Here is a 15,627-nt window from a genome sequence, read left to right as displayed (position 1 = left end):
CAAAGCAAGGCTCCAAGCTGGTAGGAAGAAGCTGAGCCAAGAGTTGTGTGGGCAGCACATGAGTTTGGGCAACGTGGTTCTGCCAAAGCACCTGCAGCCCTTGATGTTCCAGCCCTGGCCACTGGCCGGGGTCGGGCTGCCAGCGGCCAGGGCTCTGCCAGTCTCTATGGGCTTCTCCTGTGGACAGACGTCTGCCAGGACCTGGATGGAGGTCACCGGGCTCCTCTGACTCGTGGCTGAAGAGTGATGGAGGAGCTCAGGTTCCCAAAGAGGAAAGGAAGGGATGTTTACCCACCGAGCCGCCCATCCACTAAAAAACAAGCCCTAGCCCAGAAACACTTTCTCCCTAAGCTAAGGATAGAAGAGGGAAAAGGCAAGGTAATTCTGAAAAACTGAATGAATTCACTTGGTTTTATACATTATCGCCTTGAATACTCATGGCACATCCTAGTGGCTGTAATTTCAAAACCCAAGAAAGTTCCCTAAGGAGCTATGCCAATTTTGAGGTATTCACATAAAAGTATGAATAGGGGAAAAAAGGAGAAAAAAAAACCAAAACCAAAACAGAATATCATTAACATTAGCCAATACAAAAGGGATTCTTTTATTATTTTTTTGGAACTTGTAAAATTATTTCTGGTCATTTACAAATGCGGAAAAACCAACTGGATGATTGTTACTTTTCAGCAAGAGAGGGATTAATCAATACATCATGCAAAATGTAGGCAAGGAAAATCTCTGGTCTCTCTCTGCTTCTTGCAGTGCCTGATTTATAATTTACACAGTTCGGATGCTCAAAAAGAGTTCTGTTGCTCCTACATGGTACCAAAGAGTTTATAAAGAAAAAGGTATTTAAAACACCTCTCACCTTCAAAGATCTGCTAATTCTAGGGATTCTTTTATTATTTTTTTGGAACTTGTAAAATTATTTCTGGTCATTTACAAATGCGGAAAAACCAACTGGATGATTGTTACTTTTCAGCAAGAGAGGGATTAATCAATACATCATGCAAAATGTAGGCAAGGAAAATCTCTGGTCTCTCTCTGCTTCTTGCAGTGCCTGATTTATAATTTACACAGTTCGGATGCTCAAAAAGAGTTCTGTTGCTCCTACATGGTACCAAAGAGTTTATAAAGAAAAAGGTATTTAAAACACCTCTCACCTTCAAAGATCTGCTAATTCTCTGCAGTCCTACAGCTCCCCAGAGAGAAACATCTGTGAAAGTCCCATACATTCAAATTCAGTCACCAGTAAGACCTGCCCTTTTACTGGTATGAACAAAAGAGTTTTTAAAGATCAATTTACTGCACATTCGACTGTTTACAAGGGTCACAGCGGTTACCAGTAAGACCTGCCCTTTTACTGGTATGAATAGAAGAGTTTTTAAAGATCAATTTACTGCATATTAGGCTGTTACAAAGGGTCACAGCAGTTATAAAAAATGAAAAGCACATATTTTATATGAGAAAAAACAAGACACAAAACTGAAGTCTTTGGAACTCCATGAGAAATGGAGACATTACAACACCAGAAGAGAAAATGCAAGCTTACCAGTACGCAAAGAGGAGAGTTTTGGTTAAAATAGGTGCAAGAAAGATGTAACAGCTTATATAAAACAGCTGTGACCTGAAAATGTCATCCAAGAGAGACTGTAGAGTATGAAAGTCTATTCAAAGGATTACTTCAAAATTTGTAATTTAATTTTTTCCAGTTAATATTAGTTCATAACATCCATTTCAAGTGTTTAATTCTACTGGATACACTCGCATCATCAGCAAGCAGCTGAAGAACTCCGTGGCAACGTGAGATACAGGAGCAGAAACTCGGCAGTATTTCAACGGCTGATGAGAAGAGACAGGTGATGCTGAACACCATTCATCAAATACAAGCCAATCACCAGCTCAAAACAGATGAAAAACCGACAGCATAACAAACAACTCCCCAGACATCTGATCCCAACATATCCAGCCTTCTGTTTCTACGCTGGAGGCTCTGAAATCATCTCTGTCCTCCCTTCATTCTGCTCTTCCCCATCTACCTGTTCGGAAACAAGGTTCAGGTTTGTGCACAAAGCAACCAAACCCACAGACACACTCTGACCCACACATTATTATATTCATGACATTAAAAGAGTTCTTCAGTTGTGTAAGTTTAAAATAAAATTCTCCTGCATGCTTATATGAAGTTTCTTTGGTGGCCCAGGTTGCCCCGAGAAGCTGTGGCTGTCCCATCCCTGGAGGGGTTCAAGGGCAGGTTGGAGGGGGCTTGGAGCAACGTGGTGTGGTGGGAGGTGTCCCTGCCCAGGGCAGGGGGGTTGGAACTCAATGATCTTTAAGATCCCTTCCAACTCCAATCATTCTATGATTCTATGATAAAAAAAAACCCAAATCCTCCCATGCTGATCATCTTCTACCACCAAAACCTGTTAAATACATTAAAAAATTTCAACTAAGTTTTCAATACAAGACAAAGTTGGGTTTGAGGTTTTTTCCCACCCCAAGAGGGAAAAAGAAGAGAGGTTTTTCCCCACCACCACCTATAAGTTTCCTAGAAATAATCCACAAGCAGCAGAGAGCCCACCTGAAGCTACAGCAGGAGACCAGCCTTACTTGACAGCAGATGGTCTGTTCAGGGAAGCTTATAAAGATACCAACTATGAGAAAAGCTTCAGTCAGATCCCACAATCAGTGAGATAATTGCATCAGAAATCAGATGCTGTTAATGCTGACAGTCACAGTACCACCTGTTTAAAAAGTTTATCTCTTGACACGGCCAAAGGCAGCTCTAGTTTAAATCTGTGGATTTAATTTTACATGCAATACTCAAACCCAAAATTCAAACATGAGAACACCAAGACCTCGTGATGCTGCTGCAACGTCGAGATCAGGGGTCTCCAAACCGCATGACACAGGATAATGTGTTATTTGCTACACACCATCCTTTGAGGTATGTTCACTGGACACCACGAGCACCACTTCAGGTGGAAGGGGAAAGCCAAGGTTGGGGTTTTCCCTGTGGTTCATTATCTGGTCTATATAATTACCCACATACAAGTCTAGATGGGAACACAGACCTCAGTATTTCGAGGATTTGGAATTTAAAGAAGATAGTACATTCCACGTTGCGTTAATACAGCTGAAATAACCCTTACTAAAGGAATTTATCTCAGCTTAACATAAAACAAAGAGCTCCAGGAGCACTAAACAGAGAAACTTTCCAGAAACACCATCATACTTGGGTTGTCTGATGCTTAATGAAGTGAAAGTTGAACTTCTCGCAGTTGAAGTATTTCTCTTCTCCCCTCTCTCCTGCACGGATGTCTGTCATCTAACAGTAGGCAAGTCTATGCCATGGAATTGATGTTTTTCTCCTCTCCGACATAAAAGTTCCTACAAAATTTATGCCTCAGATCTCCACTCTGCTGTCAAATTTGGTTAAAATTAGACAATGATTAAAAAAGCGAGAGGGGGGAAAAGATGGTTTCCCTATCTATCTTTTCCTCAGAAAGCAGGTTAATAGTCAGTAGCATCAGGATTGTGAGCTTACACTAAAGAAAAAAAAAAAAGTATCCCTCAGGAAAAACAAAGAAAACCCCAAACTGAGCAGAAGCACGGCCAGCCACAAGCAGGGCTGGAATTCTTCCTCATTTCGTTTCCGAGACCGAAAGCTCTCCTAAAGACAGATTGTCAACTTGTGACCGGCCTAATCAGCCAATGCGGAGTCCCTTCACGTCTGCGCGAGGCGAGTAATTATCATAATAGACATTAGTAATTAATTTCCGGCGTGATGTCAGCTGGTGCGGCGATGCCAAGGCAGCGTCCTTGTCAAACACCCCCCCACAAGCCGTCTGGACAACTTGGGTCCCATCTCCCTGATTAGGATGCGCGCTGATGCACGGCCTTAATACAATCTGCCATCAAATGCCAAAGAGTTCAGAACTAAATTAGGAAATATGTCCGGCTTTACGGAGCGAGGCTCGGGGGCCTAAGTAGATTTCTCTATTCCTTTATGAGGCACAAAAGGCGAGCACCGCTGTAATGCCCCCCGAATGAGGCAATCTTACCTTCTAACCTCCCACCTCTGCAGGGAAAAGAATTGGATTAGAAGAGCAAAGGAATTAATAAAGACAGCACGGCCTCGCAGCATCTCTCAACCCTAGAGGTATTTATGGTGGCCTCAGCATTTCCCCGGTGAGCGCGAATTTTAAGGGGAAATTAGATGCAGCTGGACACATTAATTCCCCTCGCAGAGGTAATCCTAAATAAAGCTTTCCTGTCCTAGCCGCTTGCCAAGGAAAACTGCATTTTCACACTCCAGCCCACAGCTCCTTTCATCTGGGTGCTCACCTCCTGCTTCTTTCTCCACCTGCCTGGAGTACTCTCCTCCTTCCCTCTTTCCTGACAGCCCATCACACGCCTGAAGTATAACCACACACACACAAAAAAAAGAAATTAGAATGAAATTAGGAAGTGGAAAAAGTTAAGAAAGATGCAGAAACAAGAGAGAAACTCTTCTCAAGGCATCTGAAAACAGGTCTTTCTGCAGCTTGGTCACTGCCCTGGAGGGAGGCTGTGTCCAGGAGCAGGACACTGCCACCAGCTACCTGGGATCTCTGGTAGGATTCTGAGTCCCTCTAAAATACAATTATTTATGCTACCTATTTGGGTCTGAAAATCCAAAATAACACCTTCCGCAAGCAGATAAGTTTGAGAAGAGCTGCATTAGAAGCATTCCTCAGCCCTGAGTCTTCAGCAGGGTTACAAAACCAGTCTGGTTTGGATCTACGCTGCTAAGATGTACTGCTAAAAGAAGCAGACTGTGTCACGTGGGGCTTCAAACCTATGATTATTGTTTAGCTTTCCCAAATACAACAGTGACACCATCCTCACCAAATTGGAAGAGACTTAGTTCAAATCCTCAAGTGGACAAAAAGAAGCAGCATCCTCCTAAGATTGCACTTCTGCACATACAAGGCTTGATGTGCTGCTCAGGATGCCCTGAGGTTGAGGGAGCTTTTGGCTTTTTGGGGCAGGGGTTGTCTATTGGGGTTTTTTGGGTTGTTTTTTTTTTTGAGATGGGTTCCCCCTAGAGGGTCATTGACACAGCATCCAGCTGAATGAGCTGGGACTTGGCTGAGGAGAAGAGGATGAATGAATGTTAATTATGAAGGTGTTTAAATCTTACAAAAAAAAAAGTTAACGTGCTGCTCAGGATGCCCTGAGGTTGAGGGAGCTTTTGGCTTTTTGGGGCAGGGGTTGTCTATTGGGGTTTTTTGGGTTGTTTTTTTTTTTGAGATGGGTTCCCCCTAGAGGGTCATTGACACAGCATCCAGCTGAATGAGCTGGGACTTGGCTGAGGAGAAGAGGATGAATGAATGTTAATTATGAAGGTGTTTAAATCTTACAAAAAAAAAAGTTAACTAAATACCTGGTTGGGCTCATTCAATAACCAGCCAAAGTTTTTGACCCCAAAGGCTGCTTCGTGAGCTGACACATCGAGACACGTGACAGGTTGACCATAGACAGAATGGAGAATTTTGCCAGCAGGATCTTCTGCTTTCAGGAGATAGACAACGTCTTCTGCAGCTGCTACTGTCACTGGACTCCCCGTAACATCTGGAACCAGATTAAGGAAGTTGACCTAAAAAGAGCAGACTTTTTATTGTTATTACAACCAAAAACTCTTTTACGTCACTACTGCCCCATGTTAAGCTGAGCAAACTACTGATGTGTGCTTATTGGCTATCTTGAATCACACCAATTATGGATTAATCTCACACAAAGACCAATTATCAACTTTATTTCTGAGCTTTTGAAAGTTTGGCTCCTATGATGGATCTTTAGAATGAGACCAGATAAAAAAAACTAATCAGACCACATTATAACAGAACAACCGAAATGTGATGTCAAAGAAAGGAGCAAGACTTAATGGACTTACTCAAATTAGAAACAGAAAGCCATAAGTTTAAAGCACACAAGGCAAAAATTGTGGCTAGAATAGAAATACAGTGCTCCAAAAGAGGCAACACACTCATGCAATTAACATGGAAGAGTTGACACTTACCCTGCAATCATGTGTATATACCCTAATTAACAGAAAGATCATCACATGACAGTAGCACAGCCCAAATATCATGTGTATATACCCTAATTAACAGAAAGGTCATCACATGACAGTAGCACAGCCCAAGTACCACATCCCCTGTCTTCTGTCACAAGACCAGAATGACGTTTCTCTTCATATTTCATAGAATCATCACAGCCTCATAGAATGGTTTGGGTTGGAAGGGAACTTAAAGACCATCCAGACCCACCCCCTGCCCTGGGCAGGGACACCTCCCACCACACCAGGTTGCTCCAAGTCCCCTCCAACCTGGCCTTGAACCCCTCCAGGGATGGAACAACCCGGCCCAGGGTCTCACCACCCTCACAGGACAGAATTTCTGCCTGAGATCTCATCTCAATCTCCCCTCTTGCAGTGTCAAACCCTTCCCCCTTGTCCGAGGGCTCCCCTCCCTGACCAAGAGTGTCTCTTCCCCCTCGTCCTAGGGCTCCCCTCCCTGCCCAGGAGTGTCCCCTCAACTTTCCTGGAGCCTTTTTAGGGACCGGAAGGGGCTCTAAGGTCTCCCTGGAGCCTTCTCTTCTCCAGGCTGAACAACCTCAAGACACTTCTGAAAAGCCTCACCAGAGGAAGGGTTTAAACTCCTCAAGAGCACAACTGATTCCTAAAACAGGGAGCACGGTGTCCTGAGTGTCTGTCTGTCATGCGTGGCAAAGTGACATTTCACAGCCAAGTAGTGTTGGTTTAACATTTTTATTGAGAAATGAAATCCCCAAACATTTAAATATTCTAAGACTGGCTAAGCTTTGAAAAGAGGGGATTAATCAGGAGTGGTTTAAATCACAACTTCATACCCATTAGCTGCACAGTAGCTTCTTGCAATAGGAGAGAAGCTGCAAGACCCAATTTATTCCTACAGGCTTCCTCACCCTTTCACAAAAAAAAATAAATGTTGATATTCTGAGACATAATAAAACTTCTGCAATTGGGACAGCTTTTGATTTTCAATTAAAGTAGTCTCAAAACTTCAGTGACAGAAGGTGCAACCTAAAGAAGCTGCACAACTAGTTACAGCTTCACAAGTGATACTATTAACTCGCCTGCAATATCCTGCCTCAGAATTAATCAGATCGTGTTGGTCTGGAATGAGACCTCGAGTTTTAGCTCCAATTCTACGCAAGAAAACTGATTTACAGAATGAGCCAACTTAGTTTAATGTTGACAAAAAAATAATTAAAACCAGCCAACCTCCTGCACCATATGGACTTTTTTATTCATTTTCACTTGTAGCTAAAGCCAACATTTCACCCTTGCTCTTCGGTGATGAAAGGCTGATCCATTAACCTGCCTCAAAATCACAGCCTCTAGCTGATAATGCTGTTATCTAGTTGAGGCAACTTCTCTTGTAAGATTTTTATAAGATCCCTCTTAACTGTACCAAAAATAATTAGTTGATCAGGAGCTCCTGGAATGAAGCTGAGTAGCCTGGAGACTCACCAATTTCTGGATTTCAAATGTTTCTATAGTTTGCCAGAATCCTCTGTCGTTAGGGCTTTCCACTTTGACCTGGAAGCCAGACGCCGTTGCTACCGTCGCACCCTCTGCACCGAGAGCTAAAGCCTGAATCCTCTGATTGTGCTGGTACCGATGGATGGGCTCCCGCCCGAACATCAGGCTCCACACGCTGACTGTGCCTGCATACAGAAAAAAAAAATAAACACTACGCTTTATCTTAGAATTTAACAGATCATTTGAAGATGTATGCTTTAAAGCATTCTAATAAGAAAAGTTAATATACAGAAAAGACTGCAGGGCAGGAAACCAGAAGTTCAGGATGCGGCAGAGCACCACAGAGGAAACCTTCCAAAATTACATCTCTGGCACTAGAGGCTTTATTGCTCCGTAAGCAATTCCTAACTTTTGACTTTCAGATAATATTGGTAACTGCCTTGAGGAAGACTGTTTAACTTCTGTCACATTTCAACGTCTGGAGAAGATCAGACTTAAACAGGCATCTAAATTTTTGTTCTACTACATACTTGCCCTCAATTGCCCCATAAAATAGAGAGGCAGAACCCACGTTCAAATTTAAATCACTCTGACACACACACAAAAAGTTTTAAATTGAAGAATCTGAAGGTCCACACACACAACAATCCGGGGGTTTTAATACCATTCTTAATAGTTTCCACCCAGCAACAAAACTCCTAATCCTGATGCTCTGGAAAAAGGGAAAGTGACGAGAAGTTCACAAAGCCAAAGAAAACAAATCCCAAAGAATACAGGAGTATAAGTCAAAAGACAATACATTTGCCATTGCATTTTTTTCCCCCAGCACAGATCACCAATATTCTATTTAAAAGCTGGTACATTAAAACAATCTGAATAAGAGGAAGCTGAAGCAATCAGGAGTGTGTTACAGAACAGAAGGGCCAGACGGAACGGGAGACTTGGGGGCCACCTTTGCAGTGAATTAAAGGAGAAGCAATCTTCAGACGTGACACGCAGGGCTGGAGAAGCCTTCCTTCTACTCGAGCGTGGCCATTAATGATGAAATGATTAATGGGAGCTCTTCCTTCAAAAGGAGACATAAAAGCTCTGACAGACAGCTGTGGACGGGCACCAATGCCAGTTTGCAAACACTCCTCCCGCGTCCCAAAGGAGGTGAAGCAAGAGTGTGGTAATGAAACTGCACATAGTGAAATGGTATCTAAATGAGTTTAAATTGATTTATGTTTGTTTTTGTAAAGATTATTTGGTATCTGGAAAGTGCTACCGATGTGAAATAATGCAGATAATCCTTAAGATCCCTGTCTAATGGCACTCCCACTGAATATTTATATTCCTCGCCATGGGAATGAATACCATAATGGGGACCATTTTTGTTTTATTAGGGATGCATATTTAAATTAATCTGCTATTTGCCTAAACAATTAGCTGCCTCTGTTTGTTTACACAAAGCCAAAACTGCAATTAGGCTTCCATCAAAAAGATAAGTCCCAACTAAAACTGTCCCGATGGAGTCATAAGGGCTCAGAGCAGAACTTCCCAAAATTACTTCTTAGCATAATGGTAATTATGTTAATTGCTTAAAAGGTAAATAACTGCTGAACTGGTTTTGAAAAACAGAATGCTAGCTCAATATTGCACGCACTTACGCTTAAAACAAGTTAACAAATACAAATGGACAGCACGGGCTCCAAGTCCCCGCGCAGCCGGCTCTGCCCACGCCAAGGCTCAGCTTCTGCGCCTCCACAGCCAGTCCCCGGCTCCAAACTGCTCCCAGGGAAAGGGGTGAAGTCTCACCCCCAGGATGGCAGGTTTAAACAAGCAAATAAAAAACCATCAGTGATAAAAGATCGTAGCGATATCAGATCACGGATGTTATCACCGGACTTTGTCATCAGAGGATGAATATTGTTGCCCAACTCCTCTGGGCAGGAGTATTTTTGGCCTCTTTTTTTTTTTTTTTTTTTCAGAACATTTATCCCAATTAAAGATCACTTTGGGGAAGGGGAAAAGGAAGTTGAATTCGCTTTCAGGGAAGTCTTCTGTTTATACATCTCTGCAATGAGCATTTCACTGTTTGAACAGAGTGTATTAACATGTGAAAGTTCTACAGAATACAAAAGAAATATTCAAGTCAAACAAGCCTCTTCTGACCACACCAGCAAACTGGGGAACCCAGAATTTAGAGTTCTGCCCTCCAAATTTGGGCACCAAAGCTAATATTATTATTATTGCATCTCAAGCATCACAAAAAGAGAAGACAGCAAAAACGGCTGATGCAATCGTACAATCAGTTTGAGACACACACTTTTTTTTCACCAGATGTTCAATAGCAAAATCTGTTCAAAATATCTACATTATCTGGCAAATACAGTGTGTGCAACACCTGATGCACAATATGGTGTGAAAATATCCCTGGTAATATCAAAACCACAAGTGACTTGTTAGGTCACTTGTTAACATCTGTTTAATGAAGCAGCACAACAGAAGGAGTAAAAAGGAGTTGAAAAGGAACGTAAGGAGCAGGAGAAATACTATTTTCTTTCAACAGGATGAACAAGTGTTTGTTCACAAAAGGATTGCTCGTGCCCCCTTGCTTCTCCCTCCCTCCAAAAGTGTACAGTTCCCTGCGTACATCCTCATCATCTGCTACTTGCTACCAGTCAGAAGCTTCAATCACTGCGTGTACGGACCTTCTGTCAAAACAGGTGTATCAATTTTACACAGAAAAAGCAAACACTCCACTGTGTTTACCAATAGTTACTACTAGGTTTAAAAGCACTGCTCAGAATATTCTGTATTCTACATTTCATTGCAGAAACAGCAAAATGTATTTATTAGCATGCAAGCCTTTGCAACAGTCAATCACGTTTGTGTAAGAGCAAAAAAAAAAAAAAATAGCCACCATTACAGTTAAAGTTATTAGTATGGCAACATAAAAAAAAATTAGGCGTAAGATTTACCAGTGCAGATGAGATCACTACTCTACACAGTCTATCTTCCTGCCTCCAGCAGTGACCAGTGCTTCATTTCCAAGGCAATATCTCTGCTAAGGTGAAGTTAAGGTTGCAAGCGTACAGGAACTTTTTTTCTTTTTTTCATACTGTAATTTTAAAAGTGTTAGAAAGTCACTAAATCAAAATTACAAGCAATACTTTCACAGCATGCGAAAAATCCGCACCGCAGTCGTGATTATTCCAATTGAACTCTTAACAATAACTCCTGAAATGGATTTAGACTTTACAGCTTGCTTGTATTTGATCTCGGCTCAAGGAAACGAGTTAAGCACGAGGAGCTGATGAAGATGGTGTAATTGCTGACACTTGACATGACAATCACTGCACCGGTCCTCTTGTTTATCACTTCACCCCAGATTGTGCAAAGAATTTAGGTTTGTAACTTCTAACCCCATATATTGGCAAAATGTGACCTGACGACGAGTCCATTTATTGTAATTCACCCTGGATTGGAAGGGGTTTGGATAAAACACACAACTCAGACTGTTGTGCCTCACACAGGGCACTGCTGATCCTGACCACGCTCCAGTTCCTGTAGGCATCAGCCGGTCTCACACATCTCCTGCTCCATCAGAGGTCAATGGCTGGAAGCTCTTCTCCACTAAGAGTGCCCACCTCTAATATATTCCCTTCTTCACAGCTGGAAGCACAAAAGCAGCTGGTTTTTACATCTGTTTTCACACGGGTTTCTCACTGGTATAAAAGGCAACGCTTTTGCCACAAAAAAAAAAATTAAATAAATTTCTTTTCCTGGAAAATGCTCTGAACCTGTAACGGGGAAAAGCAACATAATCACGGAGGTAAAAACTATGTCCCTGTTAAGAGTGAACCCTTGGGCTACACAGAGGGAGGGCTGTGTTTGGGCACAGAAGATCCTACGCTCAGATCCTAATGACCCATTACATCAGCTCTCCCGCGTTAGGACGATACGGCCAGCAGTTGCTGTCAGCTTTAGAAAAGATGTAGAGCAATCTATGCATATGTTATCTGCTAAAAAAAAAAGCAAAGAGAATTCTGTATATGCTAGAGCAGGGAATTTTCATGCTCGCTCATCTCAGCTTCTAAAACCCAACTGTATGGTAAGGGCAGGAGCTGCTCGATTCACATCATCTACGTGATGTTTTTCCTGTGGTGGGTCACATCCTGCCGCTTCTGATCTCCATTTAAACAAAACAAAATCCTTTTTCACCTTCTGAAAACACTTCTTACGTGTATTTTTTCTTCTAAGCTGGAAACATTAATTTATTTCCTCATAATTTTCAAGGCACATCACACTTCCACAAAGTACAGTTAACAAAACACACAGGTGGAAATGAGCACTGGTCTGAAGTCTCAAAGCTGCTTGTGTTGAATTTTGAGTTTCTCCCAAAAACATTTCTAGTCAGAGGGACCACAAACTTGTCCCTAAGTAGATGCTTGGTGTTTATTAAATTTTTACAGTTTATATTCACTGCCAATGCTGTTTCTCAACTTTCAGTGGGTGGAACAAGCTACTTGCCATACTACACAGTGAGAGACGACCTCCGTCATTTGAGTCGTGCCTTTATGTTACCATTACCCCTTCGTTTTCCACCAAATGCTGCCAGATTTTACCTCCACCACTCTTTGCTTACAGAGTTTTCCAAATGGCACCGTCCCTCTGCAGCCCCCTCATGAAAGACCAGACAAGAAGGGCTGTATTTTGATCCCAACGTGGGGACTGGGGAGGCAGACTTTCCTGCCCGTGATGGGAAATCACACGCCATTTATCCGAACCAAGAGCTCTGCATCCACAGCCACCTGTATCTGGATAGGAATAAATATAATACCACCTGCCACACGAGGTTTTCTTCAAAAACTTTTTCCTTTACTTAAGCCAGCCTGTCTCCCTGCTCTTGCTGTCCTGCAGCATGTCCTGGCACTTCAAGGAAGGCACCAAACACATTACTCCGTGTCTGTCTTTGCAAAAAGGGTACAGAAGGGACAATACCCGCGAGCAGCTTTCAGGGCATCAGAATGGACAAGGGAGCAGATTTCCAAGTCCCAGAAAGCAGCTCTGCCAAAATTCCCTTCCTGGAGCCTGCCAACAAGCGAGAGCACTTCTGATCCCTGCAGAAACCACCCTTCCTTTGCCCCAAGTTGTTACTCTGCAACTTGTGAAGTACCACTAACTCCTCCCGACGGGTCTCAAAGCCACGAATGGGGACAACGTGGCATCTCCCCTGCATGAGTATAAAGGGCAGCATTTAAAAAACACACACACGCGCGCAAAAAATAAAAGTATGTTCTCTTGTTGCAGCACACACATTGTTTTCAAGTCAAACTATGAGGCTCCGGAGGGCTGGGGGGAGAGGGATGGCTAAAGTAGACTGCTGTTTCCCAAAAGCTGTGGCTCGCAGCCAAAGCCAGGCAAGCATGGAGCAGATGGAGTCCTGGCAAGGCCTCTCCTGTCCCTGCATTAGCAGCATCTGCTCATTACCCAGAACCCTCGCCTGCTTTATCTAATGCTCCAGGAAAAGCATTTTGATTTGATTCATTTCAGTTCGGTAACGTGCAACACAATTAGTGGTAAAATCAAACTGGAGGGCTGCCAGTGCTGACAATAGGAAACAAGGCAGAAGAAATATGAGGCCAGTGGGTTGGAATTCAAAAATCACAACTGTGGATCAGGTTGCCAAGTCCCGTTGCCCCAGGTGTACATCCAGTGCCCCCACTGAGAACTGGCATGGGCGGAGAGAACTTCATTTTCTCCCCATACGTTTTTTTGGTTTTTTTTTCCTCTCATTTACCTCTCCTTGCAGCTTGTTTCTCAGAGGCTGACGCCGTCGGAAACATTCACCAGAAGTCACAATTCAATTTTTCTTCGCGGAGTTACAATTCACGTTGGATGCAGGCATCCCAGTCAGACTAATCTTTCTCCTTGCTGTATTTCATACGCCTTGGGAGGCGTTTGCTCCTGCCCAAGCAGCAAACCGGCGCTGTAAGGCAGGCGCGGCACGAGCTGAATCTGCCTGTGAGCTCTTCCCTGTGATCGGATGCCAAGGACATCGCTGCGTGAGCTCTGTTGAACTGGGAGAAACTGATGTTATCTGAACGAGCCTGCTAGCCAGGGATTCGACAGAGAAGTCTAGACTCTTTGCCTGACAGCACCACCTCCAACACGAGCAGATGGTTTCTCTGTGTTAGTCAAACTTACAAACAAAGAGAAAAAAGGGAGCTGGAAAAGTACAACAAAGAACAATCAAACACATTATCTTCAAAGTCGTCCTCTCCCTTCCCAAGTTTCAAATAATTCTCTCCACCAAACTGTAAATATACACTTTCAGATTCCAGTTAGTAAACATTTCTAAAATCAGTCTTCATAATTCCCTGTTCACATAGAAACTAATCTATTCTGACCAGGCTTCTCAAATCAGAGTAACTGCCATATCACAGAGCCCATTAAAATTTCTACCCAGAAGAATAAAAGATGCCGAGCTTTATGCAAACTAGTTCAGTCGCAGCACACACAGGTCTGACAACAAGGAATATGACAGAAAAAAGAACCCTAGACAAATTATTAGATTAGTCAGTGGGAGACTAGAAAACAAACAAAGACCCTCTGCTAGTCACTGTTTGGCACGCTGGACAAAAAGCCAACACTTAAAACTATCACCGTGTTATAATTTCCTATGACTCAAGTAAATAATATTAATGAGTATTGTGTAAATACCAGGCTTGCCGTTGTCAGAAAACATCAGCTATCAACAATTCTTAGCCACAGAAAACCGTTCTAGCATCATCCACGCTAGAAAAACAGCCAAGGATGTTGATCACTTCAAAACAGTTGTTTTCACATATAAAGCATTTAATTTATTTCTCAAATAAAATACACGGATTAGAGATTTTGTCTGGATGACCCATCTTCAGTTGTTTTCACACGCAGAAGTGCCAGGATCAAAGATGGTGTGTGTACAAAGCTCCCTAACTTCAAAAAAGCTCTTTATTCATACCCAAGGTGAGGTTTTTTATGTGTCAAATCCTACATTTTAAAGACAGACGATAGGAACTGAGTTCTGCCTGAGGAACTCAGCTTCGGATCCCAATTGGCCAGCACTGTCCCATCCTGACTTTTTTAATTTCCACTCCCACGTCCAGTAGATGTACTGTTGGTCTCTGGCTCTTGTAGCTCATTCTATAAACATCTAAGTACATTTAAAACAATGCATATAAGCAGGATTTTATTAGGGCTTCATTAAAAATTAGGCCACAGTTTTTATTTCTCTATATCAAAGTACATAATAATCCACTGTTGCAAACCAATAGTTCAGTGAAGGAAATGTGCATCCACACACTATGCCAAGAGCAATAGAGGACGCCGATTAATCAGACATGCAAGTTTACCAGTATTCCCATAACAAAGCTTCGCAGCACCCCAAGGGAGTTTTGGACAGAGGAGAAGGCTGGTGGAAGAATATTTAATATTTTTATAGCAAAACAAGTTATTTGCTTAAGATAGTTTGGCTGGACTACAGCCTGGCACTCAAGCTTTGTGTAGCAGTTCCAGTAGGAATTAAACATCAGTTTTAATGGGTGCTATGTTCCAATGCCTCCTAATGCATTTAGGGTTATTGGCCAACTTTCTCACATAAAAGCAAGTGTGTGTGTGTGTGTATACAGGATTACAGACACACAAAAAGCTGAGCACAGCTGCTTCATTTTTGTAAAGCCTTTTTTTGTTGTTGTTGCTTTTTTTTTTTTTTTTTTAAATGGGGAGGAGAGTTGTGGTTACTTACCGTCCTCGTAAGCTGCTACAGCCAGAGAGCTGTTTATCCTCACAAAGGAGACATGTGGCTGAGGTCCAGCATCACCAGGACCATGCATCGGTTCCAGGATGGGGGCTGTGTAGTCCCAGGTGCGAGTGTCCCACAACCTCACTTCTCCTGATGTATATCTGGAAAAGAAGGCTATTATTCACCCCAGAACATCTGAAAAGAGGTCGCTGCAGGAGAAAGGAGGAAGAAACAAAAAGCGTCTTAAAACCATTTACAGCTCCTGATTCTCCTCCTGTTCACACACTCT

General features: G+C 42.7%; 1 protein-coding gene across 4 annotated transcripts in view; it reads right to left on the bottom strand.

Moving 5' to 3' along the window:
• FBXW8 (F-box and WD repeat domain containing 8) overlaps positions 1-15,627 on the bottom strand; it is a 60,615-nt gene that overhangs the window by 17,388 nt on the left and 27,600 nt on the right. For all 4 annotated transcript variants that reach the window (XM_014964867.1, XM_014964875.1, XM_014964880.1 and 1 more), the window contains 3 exons: positions 15,342-15,499; positions 7,559-7,755; positions 5,429-5,641 (listed from right to left, as the gene is read on the bottom strand). In XM_014964867.1, the coding sequence (XP_014820353.1) occupies positions 5,429-5,641; positions 7,559-7,755; positions 15,342-15,499 (568 nt within the window). The remainder of the gene's footprint in view (positions 1-5,428; positions 5,642-7,558; positions 7,756-15,341; positions 15,500-15,627) is intronic.

The sequence above is a fragment of the Calidris pugnax genome, unplaced genomic scaffold, assembly GCF_001431845.1.
Source record: "Calidris pugnax isolate Ruff unplaced genomic scaffold, ASM143184v1 scaffold32, whole genome shotgun sequence".
NCBI lineage: Eukaryota > Metazoa > Chordata > Aves > Charadriiformes > Scolopacidae > Calidris > Calidris pugnax.
The sequence above is the reverse complement of the archived record's forward strand: the minus strand, read 5'-3'. Positions and strand labels throughout refer to the sequence as shown.